Source organism: Natator depressus, chromosome 3, assembly GCF_965152275.1.
Source record: "Natator depressus isolate rNatDep1 chromosome 3, rNatDep2.hap1, whole genome shotgun sequence".
NCBI lineage: Eukaryota > Metazoa > Chordata > Testudines > Cheloniidae > Natator > Natator depressus.
This window is the reverse complement of record NC_134236.1, coordinates 189,388,933-189,403,567: the sequence shown is the minus strand read 5'-3', so window position 1 is coordinate 189,403,567 and position 14,635 is coordinate 189,388,933. Positions and strand designations below refer to the sequence as shown.

At 41.6% G+C, this 14,635-nt stretch overlaps 1 protein-coding gene across 3 annotated transcripts in view; it reads right to left on the bottom strand.

Moving 5' to 3' along the window:
• The window catches only part of SANBR (SANT and BTB domain regulator of CSR), a 48,379-nt gene extending 35,219 nt beyond the window's left edge, over positions 1–13,160 (bottom strand). The window contains exons 1-4 of one of the 3 annotated variants that reach the window (XM_074949523.1): positions 12,845–13,159; positions 8,506–8,674; positions 7,857–8,022; positions 3,074–3,260 (exon numbers count right to left, since the gene is read on the bottom strand). In XM_074949523.1, the coding sequence (XP_074805624.1) occupies positions 3,074–3,260; positions 7,857–8,006 (337 nt within the window). In that variant the 5' untranslated portion in view covers positions 8,007–8,022; positions 8,506–8,674; positions 12,845–13,159. Of the gene's footprint in view, positions 1–3,073; positions 3,261–7,856; positions 8,023–8,505; positions 8,675–12,844 lie in introns of all 3 variants that reach the window. The other 2 variants (XM_074949524.1, XM_074949522.1) reach the window with 2 other exon arrangements.
• Positions 13,161–14,635: the final 1,475 nt, after the last annotated feature.

The window sequence follows — 14,635 nt, the reverse complement described above, 5'->3', positions numbered from 1 at the left end:
TTTTCCGCAGAACTGCTGCCTAGCCATTCGGTCCCTAGTCTGTAGCTGTGCATTGGGTTCTTCCGTCCTAAGTGCAGGACCCTGCACTTATCCTTATTGAACCTCATCAGGTTTCTTTTGGCCCAATCCTCCAATTTGTCTAGGTCCCTCTGTATCCTATCTCTGCCCTCCAGCGTATCTACCACTCCTCCCAGTTTAGTATCATCCGCAAATTTGCTGAGAGTGCAATCCACACCATCCTCCAGATCATTTATGAAGATATTGAACAAAACCGGCCCCAGGACCGACCCCTGGGGCACTCCACTTGACACCGGCTGCCAACTAGACATGGAGCCATTGATCACTACCCGTTGAGCCCGACAATCTAGCCAACTTTCTACCCACCTTATAGTACATTCATCCAGCCCATACTTCTTTAACTTGCTGACAAGAATACTGTGGGAGACCGTGTCAAAAGCTTTGCTAAAGTCAAGAAACAATACATCCACTGCTTTCCCTTCATCCACAGAATCAGTAATCTCATCATAGAAGGCGATTAGATTAGTCAGGCATGACCTTCCCTTGGTGAATCCATGCTGACTGTTCCTGATCACTTTCCTCTCGTGTAAGTGCTTCAGGATTGATTGCTTGAGGATCTGCTCCATGATTTTTCCGGGGACTGAGGTGAGGGTGACTGGCCTGTAGTTCCCAGGATTCTCCTTCTTCCCTTTTTTAAAGATTGGCACTACATTAGCCTTTTTCCAGTCATCTGGGACTTCCCCCGTTCGCCACGAGTTTTCAAAGATAATGGCCAATGGCTCTGCAATCACATCCGCCAATTCAAGAAGGATGTGGATAAATTGGAGAGAGTCCAGCGAAGGGCAACAAAAATGATTAGGGGTCTAGAGCACATGACTTATGAGGAGAGGCTGAGGGAGCTGGGATTGTTTAGTCTGCAGAAGAGAAGAATGAGGGGGGATTTGATAGCTGCTTTCAACTACCTGAAAGGGGGTTCCAAAGAGGATGGCTCTAGACTGTTCTCAATGGTAGCAGATGACAGAACGAGGAGTAATGGTCTCAAGTTGCAATGGGGGAGGTTTAGATTGGATATTAGGAAAAACTTTTTCACTAAGAGGGTGGTGAAACACTGGAATGCGTTACCTAGGGAGGTGGTAGAATCTCCTTCCTTAGAGGTTTTTAAGGTCAGGCTTGACAAAGCCCTGGCTGGGATGATTTAACTGGGAATTGGTCCTGCTTCGAGCAGGGGGTTGGACTAGATGACCTTCTGGGGTCCCTTCCAACCCTGATATTCTATGATTCTAGGATTCCTTTAGCACTCTCGGATGCAACTCGTCCGGCCCCATGGACTTGTGCATGTCCAGCTTTTCTAAATAGTCCCTAACCACCTCTTTCTCCACAGGGGGCTGGCCATCTACTCCCCATGTTGCGATGCCCAGCGCAGCAGTCTGGGAGCTGTCCTTGTTAGTGAAGACAGAGGCAAAAAAAGCATTGAGCACATTAGCTTTTTCTACATCCTCTGTCACTAGATTGCCTCCCTCATTCAGTAAGGGGCCCACACTTTCCTTGGCTTTCTTCTTGTTGCCAACATACCTGAAGAAACCCTTCTTGTTACTCTTGACATTTCTTGCTAGCTGCAGCTCCAGGTGCGATTTGGCCCTCCTGATTTCATTCCTACATGCCCGAGCAATATTTTTATACTCTTCCCTGGTCATATGTCCAACCTTCCACTTCTTGTAAGCTTCTTTTTTATGTTTAAGATCCGCTAGGATTTCACCATTAAGCCAAGCTGGTCGCCTGCCATATTTACTATTCTTTCGACACATCGGGATGGTTTGTCCCTGTAAGCTCAGGGATTCCTTGAAATACAGCCAGCTCTCCTGGACTCCTTTCCCCTTCATGTTAGTCCCCCAGGGGATCCTACCCATCCGCTCCCTGAGGGAGTCGAAGTCTGCTTTCCTGAAGTCCAGGGTCCGTATCCTGCTGCTTACCTTTCTTCCCTGTGTCAGGATCCTGAACTCGACCATCTCATGGTCACTGCCTCCCAGATTCCCATCCACTTTTGCTTCCCCCACTAATTCTTCCCTGTTTGTGAGCAGCAGGTCAAGAAAAGCTCCCCCCCAGTTGGCTCGTCTAGCACTTGCACCAGGAAATTGTCCCCTACGCTTTCCAAAAACTTCCTGGATTGTCTATGCACCGCTGTATTGCTCTCCCAGCAAATATCAGGAAAATTAAAGTCACCCATGAGAACCAGGGCGTGCGATCTAGTAGCTTCTGTGAGTTGCCGGAAGAAAGCCTCATCCACCTCATCCCCCTGGTCCGGCGGTCAATAGCAGACTTAAAGAGCTCTAGTTAGAAAAAGCAACTTTTGCCACCACCCTCCTATCATTCATAAACAAAATCATTTCAGTTGTTTAACTGTTTCTTTAAAAACTTTAGACAAAGACAAAATTGCTATTTTTAACCCAAAAAATAATGGTTTCTCGAAGTTGCAAGTCTGTGAAAGACTGGTCATAATCAGAAAGCACATCATCATCAAAAGTGTCTCATGACACCAATCTGGTTAACTGGGGCACAATCCAAATTCCTGTTTTAGTAAATGGGAGTCTTTTCACTGACTACAGTGGCAGATGGATTGGACCTTTGGCTGGGAAAGAATAGTGAAATCTAAGAAGTCACCAATACAATGTTCTACTGCTCCTGTGTTTTCTTTAGAGATTTTCTACTCATCTTAAAGTACAACTATTATCACCTCCAGCGGTAAGTTCTGACATTAACATACCTGTGGCTATAAAACTGCCAAGAATGTACCTGAAAGATTTAGTATAAAATCATGTACATCATTTTAAGCAGTTTAAAACTGACTGTTATTGTAACTACTTTTTAAAAAGCCACAAACTATAAAACATTTGTACTTGAAACACTAAATGGGTTGACTCAGTTGGAAATAGTTATTTTAGTTTATGCAGCAGTATTTGTGGCAAACTTATTTGAAGATTACTAACTACTAATTCCAGAAATAGGTTTACCAGACAAAAGAAAAAGGTAACACTATAATCAAAGTCACAGAATTTACCAGTTATGGAAATTGAATTCTGCCCAATGGAAGGTTCTTGAAACTCCCCCTGTGTATCCAGCAGAGAGGATTTGATGTACATAGCTAGGGTTTCAACAGGACTCCCGCCGGTAGCCATTAATGGATTGTACTGGTTGTCAACAGGTGAACTTCCACTACTTTTCAGTTCATCAAACCGTTTTGCACACTGTCAAGAGATAAAATGATGGGAATATGAAGCAGATACCTGAAACTATATCACTTTAAAGGCTGATATTGTTTCCTGATAATAGTGTCTGCAAATCGATTGTTACATCATAGTTAAAAAAGTTTATTAAAGCTAATGTTAAAATTATATCAAATACAGATTAAGGAAAGAGTGTCTATACATCTGGGTGTAGTACTTAGATTATCCAAACGTACAAGGTTTGGTTTAAAACTCATAAAATACATATACCAACTCCTGCTAAATGGCCAACATTGGAGTTCTAAATTGAAACCAAACCAGTTAAGAATCTTCACGCTTAATATTGATTAAGCCACATGGTAACTCACTCTGCAATACCTAAGAAGGGCAGAATATCCATGCAATATCTAAGATTTACCACAGTTTCAAGACCAAACCAACATTCACACAAATTAAAGGATGGAGTTTCTGACTTAATCCTGCATTTCCCTCTCTTTACAGCTTAATCTTAACCTTAAAAGGGTAGTTAGATTTTTTTAAACCTAGCTCCTTAAATTGTAATACCTTAAATTACTCAAAAGTAGAAATGTCTGTAAAATAAGAACATAAGAAATTAAGAATGGCCATACTGGGTCAGACCAATGGTCCAGCTAGCCCAGTATCCTGTCTTCTGACAGTGGCTAGGGCCAGATGCTTCAGAGGAAATTAACAGAAGAGGGCAATTTTGAGTGATCCATCCTCTGTTGTCCAGTCCCAGCTTCTGGCAGTTGGAGGTTTAGGACATCTGAAGCATGGGGTTGCATTCCTGACCACCTTGGCTAATAGCAACTGATGCACCCATCTTCCATTAATTTATCTACCGTATATACTCGTTCATAAGCCGAATACTTTTGTTAAAAAAGTGAGGCATCAAAGAGCAGGGGGTCAGCTTATAAACGGGTCTACACCAAAATTTGATGATTTTAAACTCTATGGAATCATTGAATATCTAATACATTGTCATTTTGTTTACCTAGAGCGTCTGCAGGCATGGAGCCCCTCAGCTCCCTGTGGCCACAGTTTGCCGTTCCCAGCCAATGGGAGCTACGGGAAGTGGTGCCACTTCCCACAGCTCCCACTGGCTGGGAACAGCAAACCACAGCCACTGGGAGCTGAGGGGCTCCAGGCCTGCAGAGGCTCCAGGTAAACAAAACGTCCAGGCCCGCTAGCGGCTTACCCTAAAGGGCCAGGAGCCGAAATTTGCCAACCCCTAAAATATAGGGTCGGCTCATGAAAGGGTCATACTGTTTTTGCTATTTTTACCAACCCATCTTGGGGGGTCGGCTTATAAACAAACGGTCTAATGAACAAGTATATACAGTAATTCTTTTTTGAACCCAGTTATACTTTTGGTCTTCAGAACATCCCATGGTAAGAAATTCCACAGATTGACTGTGCATTGTGTGATGCGCTTCCTTTTGTTTATTTTAAACCTGCTGCTTATTAATTTCATCAGGTGACCCTTAGCTCTTCTTATGTGAGGAGGTAAATAACACTTCCCTATTCACTTTCTCCACATCATTCATGATTTTATAGACTTCTATCATATCTCCCCTTAGTCATCCCTTTCTAAGATGAGCTGTCCTAGTCTTTTTAATCTCTCTTCATATGAAAGCTCATTCCATACCTCTAGTCATTTTTGTTGCCCTTCCCTTTATTGCTTCTAATTTGAATATATCTTTTTTTAGAGATGGGGCTATCAGAGCTGCTTGCAGTATTCAAGGTCTGGGTGTACCATATACGTGCCAGTATGATATTTTCTCTTATTATTTATCATTTTCCTAATGGTTCCTGACATTGTTAGCTTTTTTTTTTTGACTGATGTTGCTGAGTGGATGTTGTCAGAAAAAAACAGCCATGATGACGCCAAAAATCTCTTTATTGAGTGGTAATAGCAAATTTGGACCCCATCATTTTCCTATATAGTTGGGATTATTTTTTCCTATGTGCTTCACTCTCCACTTAACATTGAATTTCATCTGCCATTTCGTTAACCAGTCACCTGGTTTAGAGAGATCACTTTGTAACTCTTCACAGTCAGCTTTGGAATTAACAATCTTGAGTAAATTTGTATCCTCTGCAAATTTTGCCACCTCACTGTTCACCCCCTTTTCCAAATCATTTATTAATATGTTCAAAAGCACAGGTGTCGGGACAGACCCATGGGTAACCACTGTATTTATCTCCATTGTAAAAACTATTTATTCCTACCCTTTTGTTACATATTTTTAACTAGTTACTCATCCAGGAGAGGACCTTCTCTCATCCCATGACTGCTTAGTTTGCTTAAAAGCTTCTGTTGTGGGATCTTGTCAAAGACTTTCTGAAAGTCCAGCTACATTGTATTGACCAGATAACCCTATACTACATGCTTGTTGATACCCTCAAAGAATTCTAACAGAAGGGAAATCATGTCTTACCATTTACAAAAGCCACATTGACCCTTCCCCAACATAGTGAGTTTCTCTGTGTGTCTGATAATTTTAACTTCCCATTTGCACAATTATTGTTCCTTTACTTTACGGACTTTGCTCAGACTGGAAAATTTCACTTTATTTCTATTTAGTTTCCCTTCCTTGTTTTCATTACTCCTGGGGGAATTCTGTGCCAAAAAATTAAAAATTTTACAAAATTCTGCATATTTCGTCAAAATAACCCAATTTAACCTTGCCAGTTTCAATTATTTTGGTAATTTATTTCAAAATACCTGTCAGCAACCAAGTCTGTAACAATACAGACAACAAAAAAGATTCAGGAAATTTTTATTTATTTATTTATTTATTTTTTTACAAATGTGCCCCATGCTTTCTGTCCACCCATATCCTGTGCCTCCTGCCCTGGCCCCATGGGGCAGGGCACTGTGAGGAAGGCATCCTCTTCCCTATCTGCAGCTGGGGCTGGCCTGGGAGTGGCTGCTCTCTGTTCTGGCACCACAGCGGCCCTTGGTGGGCAAAAAGTGCAACTGCAGCTCCTTTCTGGCAGAATGTATTTTCTGCAGAAAAAAATTCTACACAGCAATGAATGCTGCACATGCATAGTGGCTCAGAATTCTCCCAGGAGTAAATTTTCATGCAGTCGTGAACAGGCTAATGTTGAAATATTTGGGTTACCAGAACTGCAGGGAAAAGCTAAAATGCAAACAAAACAATATTAGGCTTTTAAAAATTTAATTTTTGTGTACAAACAGACTTAAATTTGGGCCTCACTTATTAGATGTAGATTTCAATGTAAATTAAAGGCCTTAATGCTTCAAACAACTACACACAAGAGTAACTTTACTTATAAGAATAGTTTCATTAAACTGAATGGGACAATTCACATGGGAGTTTGAGAGAATGTATTTTAACTCTGTTAAAGTCTATTAGATTAAACAGTCACTTGAGATCATAGGGCTAAATTCATCACAGCAACTCTAACAGCCTTCTATAGAGGCTCTGCATATCCTAAAGCAGAGTAACCACTTTTCTACTGACCAGGGATATTATCTCAGTTGAGAGAAAGAGGTCAATAAAAAACATACAAAAGATTAATTTACTTATAGTAGAAAGCATTGTATCATCAGATGAAAAATTAAGTGACGGCATCCACAACTATGAATCTCTACTAAACACTATCAGCTTGTAGGACAATAAAGTTCCACTTAGGCTTCAACTCCAGTCAATCATTTTTTATGTGATTCCCATGAACAATGTTATAAATTAAGTGAGAGTTGCCACATTCAATTACAGCAAGATGTCTGTTTACTTGTTATTGTGAGTCACAAAAAAACGAAACTGCCTGGAATTTCACAACAAATTTTGGCCCTGGAGTCAAAAGTATCTTGTTTGTCTTTTTTAAACGAAAAACACACACAAATGAGAGTTGTACAATGAAGCAGGCAAGATAACATAAATCATCCAGGTGTTTCCTTTAAAATATGTGCATTGAGCAAATTTGAAATCCAAGAGTTTACAGAAAAATTTAAACAGTTAGTACAGAAAAATTTAAACAGTTAGGGCCTGATCCTAGAGATGCTGAGTGCTCCTATCTCCCACTGAATAAGGAAGCACTCTGACTTGAAGGATCAAGCTAGCTGTCCTTGAAAATTGGAGCTTTGTTATTTCCAATTGGAAAGTATATTTGATCATATGCTAACACCATCTACCTCAGGAAAATTATGTTTGCCGAGTATACCATAAACTGTGAGCGGGGGGGAGGGAGGGAATATGAAGTATGTATGTGCCTTCCTTGTCATAAGGCTGTATTTTACAGTGTAATCTGAAAGCTTCTTGAACCGTTACAGACTCTTTTCACTTCACTTGTTCTTTTGACTAATTCCCAGTAATACTGCCTTAGGCTATAAGATGCACATTCTGCATTCAAGTTATGAATTTTGTTTACTTCATATCTTGAATGTGGAGGTTTTCTAACACCTTCCTATTTGCATTTTTAACATATTGCTTAACTCTTTCAGGTCCTTTAAGTTCAAGTAACTTTACAAAACCATTCCCCCACCCTTCCAGCCCCCCTTCTGATAAAAGTGTAGTTCTCTTGATAAAGCACTGTTTAAACAGACACACTGATGGTTAACAAAGTTACCTCTTTGGATGTAAATCCTGGAACCAGCCTTGCCACACTGTCCCAGTTGATAGGCTGAGGGACACCGATTAAAGAGTACAGGATCATGTCCAAAACCATTTGATTGTTATCATATGGAAAGTTATTGTTTTCTGAGTATCCTCGACTCATCTTTTGGCACTAAAAGCTAGAGAGGCAAATGTTGTAAATATGTATACATAAAGACCCATAAAGTTCAATACTGCTCATGTTTCACAGCAGCAATAATTGCGTGATCAGTTAAAGTACAATACACATTAATGGCAGAACTACTGTTACTATACAAAGTCAAGTACTAATACTACTACTTAAATAAATCATACAGACATCTACGCAGCCCAGATTCCATTAAAAAAAAAGCACAATTGCAAAGTAGTTTGTTTCAGTTCCAACAGGTTTTTATCCTGATCAATACCTTAAGTAGTTCTATCATAAAAAAACCCCAAAAGATTCAACTTGATTTAGGGTTAAAAAGAACACTAATTAAACTACAGCAGGCTTTGTTTTAGAAGTGGCAATATTTAGAAATGTTAAGGCATTTGATAAAAGAAGACAACAGACGTTATTCTGAAGATACCAAGATGAGTCATACTATAGTTTGACATCTAAATCTAAAAGGAGAAAACTATACCTCAATAGGGAACATGCAGTGTTGATTAATCATCTCCTCTTCCTTCAAGTATGAATGAGTGAGTAGATTAAATAGGAGACCATTCAGAAAAATCAGCAAGATGGTGGGTACCATTAATTCTTATTACAGGTTACAGGGAGTTCAGCTGGGTTTTTTTAAAAATATAAACCTGACAACAGTAATATAAAGTTATTAGCAAAAAATTGAGACACTGATTTTTCTAATTAGGTAGTAAATAGGAAAGACAGGAATCAGTATAACAGCTACTGTATAAAAAGTAGAGAAAAATAGTCTTTTAATTTAAGGTGTAGATACGAATGAGTAGCGTATTATAGTGACATACAATTACTTATTGCAGCACATGCTTTGGCCACGGAAAGTAAATTAAGGTAAGCTTATGTAGAGGAAGTAGCTATTAAAAGAGATATTCCAGCACTTAAAGTGGAAATACTAGCAACTGATGGGATCCACAAAGTGGAGATTAATAAGAAAGAAAACTGGACAAAACTTGCATGATGCGCAGTAGTTTCAAACAATACTAAACTCATCCAGTTAAAAACTTGGTAAATAAGTGCTTTACCGTCCAATCACATGCTTATATGCCTACAGGGTAGGCCCAGTTAGCTTAGATTGGGCATGCAGAATCAAATATCTACAACTTGACTTTTCAGATGTTCTGAAGCACCCACAGCTCTGAAGTCAATGGGAGCTGCAGCTCTCAGCAACTCTGAAAATCAGGTCCTATGGGTTTCAACCTGAGCATCAAGGAACTGAGGCATACAATTCAATTAGTGAACAATTTTGAAAAATGTTGGCCTTAGTTATTACGATTGTCAATTTTGGTAATTTTTGATTCTTCTATACCACCGCCTCCTGCAAGCGGCACCCCAACTTGTAAGTATATTCAAAAGGAGCCTGGTGGGGGAAGAGTTTAGAACTAAGATTTTCAAATGCAACTAATAATTTTGGGTGCCCAACTGAGATACCTTAAGAAGGTCTGATTTACAGGAAGTGTTGGCCACCCACTCTCTGAAAATAAGGTCCTGTCAAGGTGCCTCAAATTGGGCACCTAAAAATTGAGGCACTCAAAATTACTAGTCATAGCTGAAAATCTTAATCTTGGGTTATAAATAATATGGCAATGGGAGGAGAGAAGATAGCCAAGAGCTATGACTATGGAGAATCCTCATAAGGCTGCAGTTGGATGTAGTCTCAATGGACTTGCTTGCTATAGGGAAAGTCCTCTAAGAGTTGCTTCCTTTGCCCCACACTTACTTTTCTAGTAGCTAAAAGAGGATTTCTTACAAACTTGTGCTGCAGTAGTAGGTAGCCCACTGATTTCATTTCAGAGTATATAAGCAATAAGGCATAACGTTTTGCCAGAAATTTGAACTGGTAAAACAAAAAAACAAAAACAAAAAAACCCCCAACATGTAACTGAGGAAGTGTTTATGTTGTGGGGAAAAGCAAATGAATTTGTAGAAAATATTTGGAAAAAGAAACAAACTGGAATAATTTTCTTAGGTTCAGAATATTCATCAAAAGAAAATTTAGAGAGAAAGTTGATTTTTGTTTTCAAGGCAGCTTTGTTTGAGAAAAAAACCAGGAAGTCATATATAGTTTTTGCTCTGAAATGTAGCACTTGCAAGGAGTCCCAAATTAACAGCTATGGAAAATATTTAGCTAAAGAGCAGATGTACCTTATAAGCAATAGCTATCAAAACTTTCCTATGCAGGACTGCCAGTGTGTTTCAGCACCTTTCCAGAATTGCAACCTTTAGGAGTAAAAGTAGTTCAGTCTCCATGTCCAATCAATAATTGGCCTTCATTCTCCGAATACTGTCAAAATTGTGATGATTTTTTTTTTTTTAATTCAGACCTCTCTCCATTAGTGAATGGACAGAAACTAATAGAAACCATTGAATATTGCATAAGAAGTTACCAAAAGGGATGACCAAGGCCAAATCTGAATCAATGAGGTGAATGGTTATTAGATAGTAAGCCTGGCTCCTGTGCTATCCAGTCTACCCTTAGCTGACAGTTAAAAAAAAAAAAAAAAAATCTGTCTGAATGACAGCAGGGTAAAGGTGCAGGAACGAGCTTTATTCTCTATAAAGTCAAGATGTAAGTATTGCTTATGGTTAGGCTTAATAAAAATACAATCACTATTGATATGGATAGCCTATAAACGTGCTCCCTCATAAAGGTTATTCCTATTGTATAAATATACTGTATATTCAGGTGCAGAGATAGAGGAACAGTGGTTATTCTCATTATTAAGTTATTCTTAATAACAGTAGTTATTCTCATTTGCAAGAGTTCTACAATTTATAGGAAACAAAACCACAATGGGTTATAGTAGTCTTAACATTTTACTAGTAACGGTGAAGCAACTCAACAGTGCAATTATGACAGGTACTCCAAGAGGCAGTGACATTTCTTGAGAGGCATGAAGGTTGTGTTTATCAAGTATGCACTTTTCTATTTTAGTATTAACTGGAGCCTAGATTTGGCTATCCATGCAAATACCCTAGATGAGGACCTGTTTTGGTCATAAAATGACTAGGAATGGGACTACAGTCTTAGCCACAAACTAAACAGAGGTTAAACAGCATAACCAAATGACAACGAGTCAGTGTCAGAATTAGAACAGTTCCCAATCCTGGATGGATTAGATTAACCCCCATGCTCTAATTTTTTTCTTTCATACACAACGCTGACATGTGCTGCCCTATGGGAAGTATCTACTCCCAAAAGTATATCACATGGTCAAATAAATATAGCTACTTAAATCTGCATGTGCAATAATCAAAATACAAACAACTACTGCTGTTTGAATTAAATGCTCATTCTGATCATATACAAAGAGCTGGGCCATACATGGATCATCATACAGGCAAATGAATGAGCTTGGATATTGTATGCATGTAGTATGATATTAAGTCTCAGTATTTACTTCCTATTTTGGAATTAGCACACATTGTACTTGCCATTGGGGGTTCTCCAACACTGTTCTATTGTTGTATAATAAATCTTGTAAAAGCCATAGCTAAAGCCATGTTCAAGACTACTTCCTTTTGCAGCAATGGTACACACTTTAAGAGATGCAACCTGGACGAGGCCTATAATAAAGTATCACCACTCTCTAGAGATGACACTGCATCTTTGTGTTCTGCACAGCCTACACTACTGCAAGTGAAGATCAACTTAAAAAAAAACAATGCCACAAATAAGGTAAGTGAGACATAGCAGTTATGGGTGTGGCACAAAGTTTTAAAACCACTTAGACTAGTACATTAAATACACACAGAAAGAAGGCAACTTCAGAAAGGTATAGAAGGTTTACTTACAGTTAGGGAAATCATAGAATACCAGGGATGGAAGGGTCCTCAGGAGGACATCTAGTCCAACCCCCTGCTCAAAGCAGGACCAGTCCCCAATTTTTGCCCCAGATCCCAAATGGCCTCCTCAAGGATTTAACTCACAACCCTGGGTTTAGCACGCCAATGCTCAAACCACTGAGCTATGTGGAGAATCATGTAAGACTAAAATTTTAAAAAAATATGGAGACAAATCCTAGGTATGGAAAGAAGACAAAGCACAATTCTAGGACTGGGATTTAACCATTTCCATGAAAAGAATTTACTAGAGTTGCAGAGGATTTTCTTTTTCTTTCCTTTTTTTTTTTTTTTTTTTGGGGGGGGGGGGATTTTTTGTATACTATATGTTTAATTAGGAAGTATTAACACATTTAAAAATCCTTGCCAGGTAAATATCAGAAACAATAAGAATTAAAAAATCAATCTGTTGTTTAAAGAGACATTAGTCAACAGACTTCTCTATTTAACAGGGTGTTATGACCATATTACAGTACGAGCATCCTTAAAACATCTATGACGTGTCATTTCTAATATTTTATTGAGTGACATTTCTGATTACACATATTTAACAGACCAGGCATGTCTATGAAATGTTTAGTATTCAAAAAAATTGGGCAGGTGTGCTGGGTTTGTTTTTTTTGGGGGGGGGGCAGGTGAAGGTACTTTCTGAGTACTGAATAAAAGATAAAATATTTTAAGTATTTATTTGTCCTCCATCTATTTTTCTGGGTACAAAATTAGTGTGTTAGTTTTACCACAACCACCCCACCTCCCAGGGGCCCCTGTCCACGGAAGCAGGGACCCCAAGACTGACGAACCACACCCTGAATTGTGAGGCTCGCTCAGCGGTGCCCAGCAGGTGGGCGGGGCGGGCCCAGGGGCAGCGTCCCCTGGAGGGCGAGGCGGGTGCTCAGCAGGAAAGAGGCGCTGAAAGGAGGGAGAGGCTGGGAGTCGGTTACCTGGGGCCCGATCCGGGCGGCAGCAGGAGGATGCGGACCTCTGGGTTTGAAGCCACTGAGGAGCTCGGCGAGCCCCAGCGCCGCGCTAGGCTAGGATGGAGAGGACCAAGAAGGCGCTTCCTGGGGGAGGCAAGAATCCAGGCAGAGCGTTACCGCAGCTCGGCCACAGACTCAGCGTCTCCCTCGGCCTCGCCCAGACGCAGCCTGCCACAGTCCGCCCGCATGCCCGCCACCAACTCCCAGCCGCTCCGGCGCCGGGAGCCGCTGGCCGCGCAGAGGCCGCTCACCGACCCACCCCACCTGCCACGCCCGGGACACTGGCAGCCCCCGACAGAGGACAGCCAATGAGTGGTGAGGCGCGGCCTTCCCCAGAGAGGCGGGCCTTGTCCAATGGGTGGTGAGGCGTGCGGTGTCACGGGGTCGAGTCTCCGCCCCCTTCCCCCGCCTTGTCGCAGTGCAGCGGCTCCGCCCTACCCCCAGCGTCTGGTCTCCTAGCAACGAGCCGCGCAAGGCGACGCCGGGCTGGGAGCCGTCTGAGGCAGGTGGCCGGGGCGGGCGGGGCTGCTCCCTTCCCTACCCAGGGCTGGAGGAGATGAGACCCTCCCCATCCGCTCGCCCCGGGGCCCCAGCCCTGTCTCGGCGTGACGTCACGCCATCCTCCATCGGCACTTCAGCGTGATGTCGCCATCAGCATGACGTCACCCCACCACTCGACGTCACCCGCCTCACCGCCACCTCAGTGCGATGTCACCCAACCAGCCCTGTACCTGGGCATGACGTCACCCCAGCAGCCAACCTCACAGCGCGACAAAATCCTAACCTGTACATGTGCTGTTCCAAAAACCAGTGAAAAATCACTGCAGTGATTGGTCTCAATTTCACCACTACCACCAGGATGGCTCTGGGTAAAAGACACATTTTCAGCTCCTGTGGAGGCGTTATTGTCCTCCCAGGACCTAAATGCGATCCCCTTTCCTGCACAGAAGAGAGAGTTGGCACCTCATGTCCTGGAAGTGGGGAGAGGACAGATAGGCTGTAGATGTATGTACATTGCCCTTCCCATCCCAGCTAGTAGTGGTGAATCTGCCAGTGGAGAATTCCCTGAGGACTTCATTAACTTTCGCTTGGGTCCCCCTGGGTGATTTCAGGGGCAGTGGAGCATGGGAAAGCCATATTGCCTGGAAACAAAGCTGGAAGAAAGAGATCCCTGCATCTGCACAGAAGCTAGGCCCTTGCAGGCAGGCCTGTGCTTTTAGCAGATTTCTCCAGTTTTGTGCAGTTTTTGTTAACCTGATTCTTAGAGGGCTGGTTTATTATAGGGTCCACCAATGATCTGACCAGAATATCCTTAGGTTCTTCTCCCAAAATCAGACTACAGGATTAGAGAATGTAAAGCAGTGGTTCTCCAACTTTTGTACCTGTGACTCCTTTCACATAGCAAGCCTCTGAGTGCGACCCTCCTTATAAATTAAAAACACTTATTTATATATTTAACACCATTATAAATGCTAGAGGAAAAGCAGGGTTTGGGGTGGAGGCTGACAGCTCATGACCCCCCATGTAATAACCTTGCAACCCCCTTAGGGGTCCCACCCCCGAGTTTGAGGACCCCGATGTAGAAAGTTCAATACCTTGTACCGACCATTGGAGTGTGTGGCAAGAACATTCATGCTGAGGACAGAGACAGGCTGCAGAGATTTTTATTAAAGGAAAAGTTATCAAAGCTCCAAACCACAGAATCAGAAAGAAGTAATACAGTTCGAACGGTACCAGTGGTGAGCTCGAGCCGGT